Raw genomic sequence first — 15,892 nt, 5'->3', positions numbered from 1 at the left:
AAAAAAACCATTGAAATAACTATATAATTCGTTGTTAGATATATTTATTCATTATTCAAATTAAAAATCTCTAGATAATTGTACATAAAATATTAAATTATTAATATTGAAATTGTATGATAGTCTAATACACTATTCAAAAAATGTAAATCAGCGTCATTGTATAAGAATTTAACAGTTAGTACCTACCAATTATTTTTTTTTCTATTTAAATGTAGCATCAGTTACCTTCTAATGACAACCGAATTTGTAGGTAATACTAAAGCAAGCGCGTATATATATGGAGGAAGTTAGAGGTTTAACCGTCCCCCAATTTCTAGATAGTTATTAAATATGTTTTTATAGAGTGAAAGTGGTTTATAGTTTATATAAGTATGAAAATGCAAAACCTAAAACTCCCCAAAATATTTTTTTATATACGCGTCTGTATCAAGGTATTAAATAGTAACAATCAAGCATCGTAAATTCATCAATTTTTAGAAAGTAAAAAAATATTGTATGTAGAAAATAGAATATAGAATACAACTATAAGATAAAATATTATAAATATACACATAATTTATGCATATTATTTATATTGATTAACTAATTATTACCTGTTTTATTTGCCTATAGTTACTTAAAAATATATTGAGAACAATGAAATTTATCCATTCAGATACACTTTAGTAAATTAATAAAATACTCGTACTATCCAGATTCAAATATTTTTTATATATTGTTCTATATATTGGTGTAATTATCTATGTTTAAATTAATACAATTTTTGCGCTATACGTGATTAGAATATTTTTAACTCAAACTCTGATCTTTAAAAAAAATTAACAAATACATATACAAGTAAGATGCTGTCTAGGATTTCAAACTTAGACCAATCGATTTTAAATTATTACAATCATATAAAAATTCTGTTTAAAAATTGGTTGCTTACATTTAAAAAGAAAAAATGATTTGTTTATATTTTTGTTGTATTATACATTCCCTTTAAAATTAATAAATCATTGAACAAAATAATACTGTTGATATAATATAATGCAATAATTGGTTTATTTATTTATTTATAAAAGCACTCATGAATTCTTAAATACCAAGTATATAATATATATCCTAAGACAATATTTGTTGTAACAAATATTTGAATTTTTTAAATATTTATGTTTTAATAATATAATTTTTACAATTTATTATTTTTAGGATAATAATTCATTCTAAACTCCTTACTCATCGTTCAAATACTTAGTCCATTTCCAACAAATATAACTTTATAAATACTTAATTCATATAGTTAATTATAAATATATTGTTTTTCGATACAAAACTTATCGATGGCCGACTGTACAATCGATATTATTCCAACGTCACATTAGTAGGTCGGACAAGTTTTAAAATACAGTGAAAATAAACACTCGAATGTATTAATTAAAAGGTTCTTTGGTTTATTTTATACCAATTTTGTTTCAATAATTGTTATTTTCTCTTCCTTGTTCCCCTCCAGTCCAACTACGCATATCCTCTCGTAACAGGTATAACGTTAAAAGATACATCACACTATGTTTTGTTTAGTCAAACGATTCACTCCCTCCCAACAAAATTTCACGTCTGGTCAAGAATAACTTTTGATTAAACATATAACTATTATTATTATTCCGATTATTTTTATTACTATTATTATTACGATTGTTACTGCAACAGTGTTTATTAAGTTATAGGTAGTGTTATTTCGCAGCACGTGAGTTCGTACATTACTACGATTTAAATTTTGTTCCGTTCCAGGAACGTGCACTCGTGTGTTGGACAACGCGCAAACGCACCAACATACTCTCATCAGTCATCACCGACGGTCGTCGTCGAGGTCGCCACGGTCTCGTACCTGTCAGCAAGTCAGGTCAGGTCTAGTCAGTTCTTTGCCCGCTACGTTTACTATACGGCCACAGCAAACTCAGGTTAGTGATGTTGAACAATGTGTAGTTATAGATTTTAATTTTTTCTAAATTCCAAAAATAATGTTAACTCCAATTCAAAAACATAGACTGTTAAAAAAAAAAGAAATGCTATAAATTAACAATTCATATTATTTTATAAATATGATATTATAATCTAAAAAAAGGACATTATAATGTATATACTATTTAACAAGTCGTATTGATTATAATAGGCATAGTGGTTTAAAAAATTTAAAAAAACTTATGGTTCTAAAAATTGTTTTAATATTTGAAATATCTATTCCATGACTGGATGTAGAAAAATGTTAAATAGTCAAACATTTAAATTTCTTATTTATATAATTTCACGTTTTTTAAAGTTATATATATCTTTAGACTATAATAATCAATGATTTGTTTTCATAGAATAGCTGGTAAATGGATTTTATTAAATACATTATTGATAAACCATTAAAAAAAAAGTAAATATTCCCAGTAAGAGTATCATTATCAAATTTATTTCAATTTTTCTTCATTAACTAATTATAAATCGAGAAAATAATTCAATTTTAATTAAATGTTCATAAAATTATAAACATTTCATATTTCAGTATTGAGTTATGAATAATACAATCTTAGTAAATAAAGAGTCTATCTAATGGAATGATATAGCCTAAAAGCAGTCTTTATAATATAATAATCTATATTAAAAATCACAATGTACTCATTGTAGGTAACTGCATTTAAATTCATAAATAATTTCAACACGATTGATATTGTTGTGAAATATTATATTATCTTATATTGAAATATTTAGAAATTAATAATATACAGTAGTTGTTATACATAATTATTATTTACTACGTACATTGTAGTTTTTTAAAATAAATGACAATCACACGAAATTAAAAAGTACACACTTGTGTAAAAACTCAAATACACTTTGAGGATAATATACTTAATTGGTATATTTTTCAAATTGCGTGTACTTCAATGGTCAAAAATAATTAACAAAATACAATTATAACCTATCCCTTATCAGAAGATGTTTAGTTGCCTTATTGATAAATAAATACATATTAGTATTACACATTTCACGATTATCAGTGGTTACAATTAACATTGTAGTTTTAGTCAAAGACGCCAGAGTGAGAACTGTTAATCCTCCACCCTTGAATTTCTTCAATGTTTCGAATTTTATCGTTACTATTGATTATAATTCAATTTTAAGCATTGTGTTTTACCATTATATATATGAGTTACGATTATATATTATTTAGTATTTATTATGTAAGTAATTATCAATAGAATACTTATACATAGGTATAAATATGTTAGTATTTATATAGTATTATGTATAATATTTAACAAAACATTTTTATGTGATGTTCATATGCTATTTGTTAAAATGATACCTAATTAATTTTTTTTAAATATTAACCTATGGCATTAGTGATAAATATTAATAGATTCAATTTAAAGATTTTGTATGGTTTAAGAAAAGTACATTTTATTCAAATAAAAATTAAAATGTTGTGCGTATAATTTATCCATCTTTAACGTGATATTTTCAATGTGTATTTTTATTTTCGACATTCGAAATTTACGATAACTTTTGTATTTATTTTTTCATTTCTACGACAAAAACAATTTTGGTAAATTTTCAAATATTTGCACGTAAATTCTATTAACCTCAATAAATTATTTTTTATACATTTATTATTAATGTACCTTTATATACATGTATTTATATAATTTGTTAAAACAAGAGAAATGTCAACACATTATATTCATGTATGATGTAAATATAACTAAATATGCTAATATTTATAACCACATTAAATAAATAAATGCGCATAAAATAGTTGAATTAATTATATAGAATTTATATCGGAACAGCCAAACATAAATAAATATTAACCTTTAAATCTTAATTCTTAAGTAGACAAGTAATGCTGCTGACAATATAAATGTGTGATAGTGCGATTTTAATAATTAATTTCATCGATAGTCTATGTGTTAGAGTTAAAAGAAGGGCAACGAAATTATTGCGATTCGCCCTGATACCATTTTTTTTTTTTTTATATATATATCTTATAACGTATATTTTTATAATACCTACAAAGACAAAAACAATTTTAATTGTATTAGGTCAAAGTTTTTTCAATGACTTCGTAAGGTTGAATGACTTTTAACTACAATTTCTATACGAATATTCAAATTAAAATAAATGTGAAAACTGGTTTTAAAAATTGGTCAAACAAGGTTGTAAGATATATTTGAGCCGTTGCAGTTTAACAATTCTGTCCTCGGTAGTAAATACACGTGACCAAATACTCAAATCACAACGTGGTATAAAATTAATCAACTTAATTAGACTATACTATGAACAGCCTTAAGGTCACCATTAAAGTTCGGTATATGTGACGCAATGTATACTTTATAATGTGTAATTTATTACGCATTTATAACTAAATAGCCTAAATTAAAATATGTGGAATGTTGGAAATACACTAATAAATATAAGGAGGCTGATAAATTGTATAGATGTAAAAATATATAATAATAATTATAAATATATATTTGTATTTAATGTTATTCCATACAAATATAATTACAGAGATAAATGTTTTAATTGTGTTGAAAAATTTAAAACCCCATGGTTAAACATGTGGATTGTTAATTTTAAAATTTAAGTAAATTCTTGCATTACCACATCTGTAGAAAATTACTTTGATGACAATGGATATGGTGTCATGATTTTATGTCTGTATGCATATGTTGGAGGGTACTATTTTAAATGAAATATAGATATATAAATTAAATTATAATATTCATATTTATTATACATCGCAATAAGTTTTCGTACGTATGTTGACAGCATCGAGATGAAATTACATCAGCTATGTATAATACTATGGCCATGGGTTATAGTTACTTGGCAGCCAGCTGTAACCGAAACACTTAACAAAAAGTACTCAGAAATCGAAGCAGCCAAATATCTAGACAACGCTAACCATGTCTTGGCTCAGTGGACGAACCGAGTAATACATTCAGACTGGAACTGGAATACAAACCTGACTGACGAAAATGCTGAAAAAAAGGTACTTTAATTTTATTAAGAGTAAACATATTTTACTATCATTGAGATGTTTTCAGTGACTGGATAGATAATAGTTAGTGAAAGTGCTATAAAATTGGGATTTAAATTAATACAGTAAAAGTGTCTTTAGACACTCTAGATTAATGTTACGTTTTTAATTTTCGGTAAAAACTACGTATAAAATAAATATAAGTGTAAAGATCTTAACGTTGCTTGGATGAAAATGGATTACAATTTAATCAAATTAAATGTCAGTATAATGATTCTATTAATATCTTCATTAAATTTAACTTGTAAGTATACGCTGTCAAATTACTCTTAAATCGCATGTCATTATATAATCTCGTGTTTTATTTTGATTGAATCATACATAACATAAAACTGTTATAATCAGAATTATAATCGAATTTGCTTTATGCTGCGCTTAAAATGTTTTAATTTAATCTTTAGGTTATTTATTTATAAACGTTAGTCTATCACTGAGATCAATCAATAATGTAAAAACCGTTATACCGTTTTTCTTAGTAAAATACATGCCTTGATACTGAAATTGTAAAGTTAAAAAGCACTAACAATATAAATTAACGTAAATTATTTGAATAATGAGTTATATTATTATTTTAATTTTTTTTTCATAGTAAAAATATAACACACACACACACACACACACACACACATATATACATACATATATATATATATACAAATATGTATAATAAGGCATTATTATAAGAACATCTTATGTACTAAAAATTAACTACTTTTGAAATATGTTAAAAAATCAATACATCATTGTTATACAACCAACTCAGTTAAAAGTATACCTAGACACAGAAATTGTAAATTTAAAAAACACCAACAATTTAAATTAATGTAAGTTGTTTGAATAATGAGTCATATTATTATTATATTTTTTTTTCGTAGAATAAAATATAACACATATATATATTTTTATAATTAGTCATTATTATAACATATTATGTACTGAAAATTGAATAATATTAAAAATTAACTAATTTTGAATTAATTAAAAAATAATACATCATTGTACTACTTATATATATTTTAGAATATATTTCCAGAATCTATAAATTAATTTGTTTGTTTATACTTGTACGAATTTTTGCCTGCGGCATTTAACTTAGAAATTGTTTTTGTCAAAAGAAAAGTATACAATTTTTAATTTGCCCTGCCTGCACAATAAAAACTATAAGCAAATAAAATATAGTTAATCTTTCAAGAATTAAATATTATTTATCTGTTTTGATAAACATTATAATTGATGATAATTAATTTGTAACCTATCTTGTGAACGTAAAACTATAATTGCATATTAATATTTATTTTATATACTATATATTAGAAACCCATGTGGTGGGCAGTTCACTTTAAAAAATTGTTATGTTTATAATATGTATTATATATTCAAAACAAACAATTAAAATCACTTTTACATTTTGTTCGAAATTTACTAATGCTAACTACTGCTGTAATGATTTTATCTAACATAATTTAATATAATATGATTTTTAAAACACTCATGGTTTTAAAATTATTATTATTAAACTATAGTATTGATAAAGTAGTAAATTCAATTAAAATAAACGATTTTTATAAAACAATACGTCAATAAAGGCGTCTCGTATAGGCAATTTTGATACATATATGTAAAGATTAAAATAATGAACGAAAAAATAAAATGTGATAAACAGTATTATTCAATACTGGTACATAATATTATTTATTCATTGCTTATATCAAAATGTATTTAAAAAATTGATTTTTTAATAACTATTATGTAAATTTAGTAAATTTCCATTCATAATAATGCTTTACTAATAATTATAATATATATTTTAATAGTTCGCTGTTAACATGGAGTATGGAAAACTGTTAAAAACTATGTGGAAAGAAACCATAAAATATCCTTGGACTACGTACAAAAATCCAGATATTAAAAGACAGTTCAAACTATTATCAGTTTTAGGGACGGCTGCTTTACCTGAAGACAAGTTCAAAAAAGTTAGTTAGTACATATAATTGTAATTCGAATGATTTATTATACAAATCGTTGAAATATTTTTTTAGTTCGATGAAACTGTTTCGGCCATGGAAGGTTTATACGGTAAAGCAACAATACCTGAATATGGTAAAAAGAATTCAAATCGAACCCTAAGTTTAGAGCCAGGTATATATTTTTAACATGTAAACAATTATTATTTTGGTAATTATTTATTTTGATAACTTGATTTATTTTTTCTTCAAGATATTAATGAAATATTCGATAAAAGTTTTGACGTAAATGAACTTAAATATGTTTGGATACAATGGCGAGAGGCCACAGGAAAAAAAATTCGACCTATGTATGCAGACTATGTGAAACTGTCCAACGAAGCAGCAAAATTAAACAGTTAAGTAAAAATATAGATAGCTGTAATTAAAAATAAAAATAATTTTAAATGTCTAAACTATTGTACTATCAGGTTATATATATTCGTTTATTCTCCTATTAAATTGTTATTATGTTGTAGATTATTCAGACAATGCAGAATTTTGGATCAGAGGATACGATGACGACAACTTTCGACCGCAAATGGAACGTTTGTGGGAGCAAATAAAACCTTTATATATACAAATACACGCGTATGTACGCAGAAAAATGTGGGAACAATATGGGAACTCAGTGCTTACTAGAAGAGGACCTATACCAGCGCATTTACTCGGTAAATTTAAATCACCCCTGCCCATTTATGTAATATTTATGAACATCATATGAATATAGGTGACATGTGGGCTCAGTCATGGGGACGGCTAGATCAGTTTACTCGGCCTTATCCAAGTACTGACGAATTAAACCCTACTTCCGCAATGATAAATCAGGTAAACAATATACATAATACAATAATATTCGTTTATTTAACCATTAATTTTAAGAACACTTGTATTTTCATCTACATTATTTTTAATCGATTCATTTTTACTAAATCAGTTTTTTATAAAAATAATAATTTCAATTGGATATTAATAGAGTTAAACGCAATCAATTAGATTTCATTATTTCTTTAAATTTCAGAACTACACTCCAAAAAAAATGTTCAAAGTAGCCGAAGAATTTTTCACGTCATTAAATTTGAGTGCAATGCCACAATCTTTTTGGGAGAAATCCGTATTAGAAAAGCCTCCTGGAAGAGAATTGGTGTGTCACGCGTCGGCTTGGGATTTTTATGACTCCAATGATTTTAGAATCAAACAGTGTACATCAGTAAATTTTATGGATTTTATTACTGCCCACCACGAAATGGGACACATTCAATATTATCTACAATATAAAGACCAACCATTCATATACCGCGAAGGAGCTAATGAAGGTAAAATTAAAAATAAATTATGATTAATATAAACTAAATTTATAGAATAATATGGAATTTTCAAATATCTTTAAACAAAATAGATTATGGTCAATATATACATTTCATTTAATATTTTGTCCAAGAATAGATTTTTAAGTTTTTTATTGAAAATAATCAATAATCAATAGAGCACATAGGGTACATAGGGTGTTTTGCATACTTGTATGACGTATTATAATAGTATCTAATGAAATATATTTTCAGTAAATTAAAACGATTTTTATTTTATAGTCAACTTTTAATGGTATACGTATATAATATATATATACACATATATAAACTTATATATATATATATATATGTATACGTATCCAACGAATGTATTGATTTAATTGTATTAATATTTAAATCGAACATTTCATGATAATAGCTATTGTTTGTATCGAATTGTGTACCTGACAACAGTATCTATAGAATCAATGTAATAATTCCGAAAATCTAGTTGCGAAGTAATTCCCAAAGTTTCCGAATTCTTGTTTAAGAGAGCCTTTTTAAATATAACCTAATGACCAAGAATTAAAAAATATAAATGTACGATATTATACACTAATAAATAATAATATATAGAGTTTTACGCAGTTGACAACAAATATTTAAAATAAAACGTGTTAGATTGTAGATTTTTATGCTTAATATGAAAATAATTTTAAATATAACTAGTTGATGTACCTATAATTATATTTGGTTACGCATAAAAGCGTATCCGTGTTGGGCCTTAGATAATAATTATGATAAAGATAAACAACTTACCAGGTGCGATTATAAAAGCAATAACATACAAGTTTGGTCCGTTTATAAAAATCATAACATACCAATATTCTAATGTTCAATTAATAATTATATAACATGTATTAGAAACTTAAAAAAATCATGCCTGTATTCTAATTTATAGGTAACTGGCAGTTCTAAAATGAGTCTGTAAAAATGAGAAGTGAAATTTTTTTTCGTAAGGACCAACTAGAGTAGTACTTGTAAAATTGTGGGACCCAACTAGTATACTGTTTGAAAAACACTGGGACCTAACTAAATTAAATAAGAGTCTTCGGGATCCAACTAATAAACGTCGACGCATATAATATATATTATGTCATATACAGGTAGTCAGCATAATATAATGCTGTTTATGTATAAATATTTACAACCTAATTAGGTAATCAATAACTTCATATAGTGTACAATAGTCCTATACCGAATTATCTAAGAATAATTCATCTATAATACCCAATGTTAAAATTAATTTAAACTTATGTGTGGGAGTTCTTGATAAGTTAAACAACATATTTTTATTAACCATTAAACATTATTTAGATTTTTATGAGAGTTAACTACATTAACCCAGACATATTCGTACAGTTTAATTCTTACTATATATATTTAAACAGGATTTCATGAAGCAATTGGAGATACGATATCTCTATCTGTGTCCACACCGAAGCACTTACACAAAATTGGTTTACTGCCTAAAACAAGTCGTACATACGAATCTGATATAAATTATTTATACAAAATCGGATTGGATAAAATAGCATTTTTACCGTTTGGGTATTTAATGGATCTATGGAGGTGGAATGTGTTTAAAGGGATAACAACGGAAGACCAGTACAACTGTGACTGGTGGAAACTTAGGTAAGATATAAATTAATACGCATAGCTTTTGATTAATAATTTTTGATTTCCATGTAATTTCATCTGATAATGTGCTTGTTTTAGATATACATACCAAGGAATTGAACCACCAGTAACTAGGACTGAAGACGATTTTGATCCAGGAGCGAAATATCACATAGTTGGAAACGTTCCTTACATTAGATACTTTGTAAGTTATATCATACAATTTCAATTTCATCAAGCATTGTGCGAAAAAGCTGGCCAGTTTGACCCAAATAATCCAAAAAGTAAACCATTGCACGAATGTGATATCTATCAAAGCACAAATGCCGGAAACGCTTTCAAGTGAGACTTCTAGTATTATTATTTACATAATCTATGCTTTAGATTTGTTTTAATAAGCGGAGTGTAAATTATAAATTCAGCATTACTTAATTATTATAGATGCTTTTTAGGGCAAAAGGAGATGTTATAACAAGTTTAACATTTTGTAGTATAATATCTTTACCGATATACAATATTTATACTTTGAGAAAAGATATTTCTATAAATAAATAAATTATGTATTTTTGTTAAATGCTAATTAATTTATACTAACACAAATAAAATATAATATTTATAACTTTTATAATTACATACTATAATATATAGGTAGTTGTTAAATTGTAATACATATAAAAACATTTTTACTAATTTTAACCAATTTTTTTTTTATTACTTAGAAAAATGTTGAAACTAGGATCATCAAAACCATGGTTTGATGCTATGGAATTATTAACTGGCCAAAGAGAAATGGATGCTGGACCATTGTTAAACTATTTCAATCCTTTATATGAATGGCTTCAAAATGAAAATAAAAGGACTGGAGAATATCTTGGTTGGGAGACATCTAAAAAAAGTAATTTGTTTACATAATTTAAGTATTACAGATAAAAACACGTACATTATTCATTTATAAGAATGTAAAATACGTTGATAATTTATTTAGATAACTTATATTTTTTTGTGTATTGATATTCAAAAGCATAATTTTTAAGTTACCTAAATAGATGATGAGTTATTTATCGAATTCATACTGCTATCTTTAAAATATTATTCATGCGTTGAAATCTTTAAATACTCATGATTTTTTAAATAAATAATCTGTAAATTATTTTTTAAAAGTAATTTTTTATTGTAAAAATATATTTATTTTTTCTAGTTTGTGTGAAGTCAGACCCAAGGATTCAATCCTGAATTTAATACGTCAAATTGGCTTACCTAACCTATCTTTTAGTGATCAGCAGTATTATAAATTATAATTATTAATCATATATTTATTACTATTTAATTTATATGAATCCTATGTAATTCATTATTTGGTTATATAATCCTATATTTAGAATTATTAACCACCCATGTCTTGTATGGAAAACTATTACATTTTAATTAAATATTCCAAGTATCATACTTATTATATAATATAATAATAGCCTCATGTTAATAAATGTAATAATAATATAAGAACCTAGAATTATATGAAAAATACTAAAGATCCGTCTACAAAGTGTAAATTTACACTTTATGGTACTTTTTGATAGTTTAACACATTTACCCAACTTTCTTTGAAGGTATATATTATTGTATTATACTAATTAGTATGAAAAAAAAAAATTTAAAACTGTTAAATGTACTACACAAAGAATGATCTATTTGAATAAATAGTCATTAATTAATAGTAAAATATGTTTTTATTTTTAACATTGAAAAATGTATTGTATCAATTAGAATGTATATTTAATTGAATTTATTACCCTACTATTGCGCAGATACATGCTCAAAATAGAATAATAAAAATGCATGCTTCATTTTTTAGGTTTACTGATAATTATAGAATAATAATATATTTAATAAATCAGTTATGACTGAAAAATATATTAAAAAACCATTTAAAATAATACAATACATTAAGGACGAAAATAAAAGCACTTTTAAGCTAACGATTTAATCTTGAAAAAGGTTTTACAAAGCATATTCTCTGTATGAAAAATCATGTCATTCTTAGCTAAAAATAAAGGCTTCGAGAGCCGCGTGTTGGACCATCCTGATTTACCTCATCATTGTTTCCGTCGCGGTGTGCCACCAAAATAAATAATTTAAATCTGTATGTTTATTATTTTCAATTTATTTGTATTATGAAAAACTTAAACAAATGAAATAATAAGCTCTATTGTAGATTTAGTGGTTTCTATTTCCCATCACTTCAATCTTCATTTATATTAAACTATTTTTAACTATTTTTCTTATGCGAGAATATAAGGTTCAATATGGCGATTTTTTTTTTGTCATTCAAATTTTTTTTGAATTCCTGATGTTTAAAGTGAATAAACTCAATTCAATTGTCATGAATATAATATGTATAAAATAGACGGTGATTCAAGTGTTTGCTAGTACGTTGGCAACCAAATGTTAATTCTTGTTGGTCTGATGTATGCGCAATATTCTATAACATGAGCCAGCACATTTAGTGCTATGTGATATAGATGTATTTCTAGATGTCTGATGCTAGGTGCTATGGAGGAACTATAAAGACCAGGGGTCGAGAACCGGCGGCTCCTTAACATACAATCTGTGACTCTGGAAAATTCATCAATATCGAGACCAGTAACATTTAAATTATATTATACGTCAGTATAGTGATAATATTTCTGGGTTTCTTAATAACGATGTTTATTTCAGGTAGAAATACAATTTTATCTATAATGACCCCAAATAATTTATAATTAATTTCTATACATTTTTCACCGTATTAAAACATGAAAATATTGTAGTGAATTATTTTTAATAGCTTAGCGGACCATGTAGGTCCATTATTTTACTTCATCGAGTCCTATCATTCGCTTCCATTTTTATGTTTACATGAATTATTTTTAAATCTTTTACTATTACTTCTTTCCATCTTGTTTCTTGTTTCAGAAATATTTTAGAAATAAAAGTAATTGGGATCGCGTTAGTTATGTGCTCAAAAAATATTATAAACATTTTTAATCGTTCAAACAAATTACTAATGTTCAACAAATGTTGACAAAAAACAAAAAAAACTTAATAAATTTGACATTAATCATTCAATATCAATCATTTTCTTCAGTACATATCCCATTAACTTAACTATTGTTTTTAAAATCCAAATAAGTTAAAATCTGTTTTTTTTTTTTAATAAACATTCCTTTAGTACTCGTATAATGATTGGCAAGATTAAAGAAGGGGGACTCTATTTACTTAAAAAAAAAAAAAACGTCCCCAAAACTGGCTGAGCGTTATGATTATAGCGTAATAATAGTAGGAGGACGCTAAAATTTCTGAAAATTAGTTGGGGTACTTCGTCCCCTTGCTTCCCCCTCAAGTCGAGCACTGAACAAGTGTACACCAAAGCGTTTGTTTTGAAAAAGTGTAGTATTAAGGCGCGTCCAGACAAAGCAGCTTTTACCGCGCGGCATGAGTGTGAATACATGAATACGTTTTCCTCGGCTTTTTTTGATACCACGCAGCATAATTTTCGATCGGCCTAGTAGGCAGTCTACATCAAAAGAAAGCAGCGTGGCTTGTGTCGCTCGCCTATGCCGCGTATGTGTGGACGTATTTTTGGCAAAGCCGCACGGCATCAGCACTTATTTTTCAAGTAGGTATTTAAATTATTTTTTAAGTACTTAGTAACAGAACAAATTTTTTTCACCTAGGTAAAACTGATTTTTGTAGTAATCTTCAGAAAACACAATTTTTATTCTATCAAAATGTCGATATTGAAGATTCTCTGTTTTTAAAAATACAAAGATCAATAATGATTTTTCAAAAATCTTTAATTTCATGTTTTTTAAGATTCAAAAATATAGATTACTTGCTGATCTCGTGTACTTCGTTGCCCATTAAAAATGACACAACTCTATGGTATTTATGAATAATATATTATTATTATTATTAAAACTTTAAAACAAATCGGAAATAAATGCCGCACCCAGGGGCGGATCCAGAGTCAGGTAACTGTGGGTCAAGCCATTTCAAGAGGCCATTTATTAGGGATGAAACTGTATTAGAAATGAATACCTTGTAAAAAAAAAAAAAAAAAACAATATGCTCATAAAAGTGTATAAGTATATTTATATTACATTTTAGAATTAGTGATACCACCGATAATGACTTATTTATGATTAATAAATATAATCTAATTTTATCAGCGCAACAAACGTACGGAATAAAATATGATTTACTTAACTTTCTACTAAAACGATATAATTTAAAATATAAATTATTAATTGAAATTTTCAATTAACTCCGATGGGCCAACTGTCCAAGAGTCCAAATCAAGGTCTAAAAAGAGAAAAAAATTTCCAAGAGGCTAATTTTGTCAACAAATATTAACTGTGGGTCAGATGACCCCCTGAACCCCTCCTAGATCCGCCACTGGCGCAACATGTGGACATGGATTTGCCGCGTGGCACGGTGCCGATGGAGGCCGTACGGCAAAAGCTGCTCCGTCTGGACGTGCCTTTACACGCTGTTTGTTTTAAAAAAGTGTAACATTAGTGTACACTTTTTTTACACTGACTCAAGTGTAAGTGTAGGCACAGCGTTTATAGTGTAGCGTTGATCATTATCAAATTAAACCTTATCAGCTAATAGTTTAATCTGCAATTTCAAATAAATGTCAAAACACGACTCACCTAATACTGACTATTATAATCGTTTATAGTATTTGGACTCACGAACAATGGTTTAAGTGGTTTAACCCTTCTTATTTAAGGTAAGATTATGCGTCCTCTTTAATTTAAGTCGCCAAAAGTCCGGGTGGACGCTTAATGGCATTAGTCATTAAAATACAATATTGAATATACAATACTTATTAAAATATTACATGAAATTTATTTTTTAAATTAATTTGAACAAGTGGAAAAAAGAAATAATACGTAGTTATAATATATAAAGTATTATTATTTTACAGTAATAATGTATTTCAATTTATTTTTACTGAGCAGACATATGTATAGAATTATTTTTCTTTAGGGGAAATTTGTTTCTACACCCTATGAAAATAAACTTTTTATGAACATATATGTGTAACAAAAGAGGCTTAGACCTCATGGGTTTCCTAAAAAAATGTTGGTAAGATTTAAATTTAGGTAGGGGAACGTTCTTCAATTTTTGATGCATACAGTCCCCCGACAACATTTTTCCCACTTTAACCACTGCTCACGAATACTGTGGTTGAGTTATAAAAATAATAAAATTTATATAATATATGATATTTTTGTATTATATTATTATATATATTATTTTATTATATATATATATATTTAATTATAAATAATATATAAAAATAATTTAAGCAACCATCATCGTTGGTAATCGTTTACATATACAGCTGCTGGGATTTTGATAGGATTCCACAACTCTAACATTTCGTCATCGGAAGAGTCACAAAACTCCATTACGTGCAATTTTTGTATTTCTATTTCTTTTAATATTATAATTTTTTAATTATTAATATTAAATATTATACAAAAAGTTTACTAAACTATTTGTCAATTCTACTACCAATAAAAATAAATTATTATCAATTATTACAATTGATATAAAAGATCAGTTGATTAATTTCATAGACATAATATTATGTCTATGATTAATTTACATCAAAGCCGTTTGTCTTGAAGACGGGTATCTGATCACACCTCTTATATTTCATCCAGACACTACACTAATTAGTGTACACTTTTTTTTTCCTAAACGAACAAACCTAACGAATTAAATTTAAATAATAAACGATTAAAATGTAACTTGACTGATTAAAAAACTAACTAAACAGAGTTTTATTTTAT

General features: G+C 26.0%; 1 protein-coding gene across 1 annotated transcript; it reads left to right on the top strand.

Moving 5' to 3' along the window:
- The first annotated feature begins 1,571 nt into the window (after positions 1 to 1,571).
- LOC112688204 (angiotensin-converting enzyme-like) lies at positions 1,572 to 11,511 on the top strand. The gene is made up of 13 exons (XM_025561280.1): positions 1,572 to 1,709; positions 1,774 to 1,943; positions 4,804 to 5,026; positions 6,889 to 7,047; positions 7,114 to 7,213; positions 7,292 to 7,435; positions 7,557 to 7,748; positions 7,808 to 7,905; positions 8,099 to 8,393; positions 9,818 to 10,061; positions 10,146 to 10,388; positions 10,766 to 10,941; positions 11,245 to 11,511. Exons 3-13 carry the CDS (start codon positions 4,811 to 4,813, stop codon positions 11,277 to 11,279), a joined length of 1,902 nt encoding a protein of 633 aa, XP_025417065.1. The 5' UTR covers positions 1,572 to 1,709; positions 1,774 to 1,943; positions 4,804 to 4,810; the 3' UTR covers positions 11,280 to 11,511.
- The last annotated feature ends 4,381 nt before the right edge of the window (positions 11,512 to 15,892 follow it).

The sequence above is a fragment of the Sipha flava genome, unplaced genomic scaffold (genome assembly GCF_003268045.1).
Source record: "Sipha flava isolate LNK unplaced genomic scaffold, YSA_version1 37_pilon_pilon, whole genome shotgun sequence".
In the NCBI taxonomy this organism is placed as follows: domain Eukaryota; kingdom Metazoa; phylum Arthropoda; class Insecta; order Hemiptera; family Aphididae; genus Sipha; species Sipha flava.
Note: the sequence above shows the minus strand (reverse complement) of the source record. Positions and strands in the feature narration are given on the sequence as shown.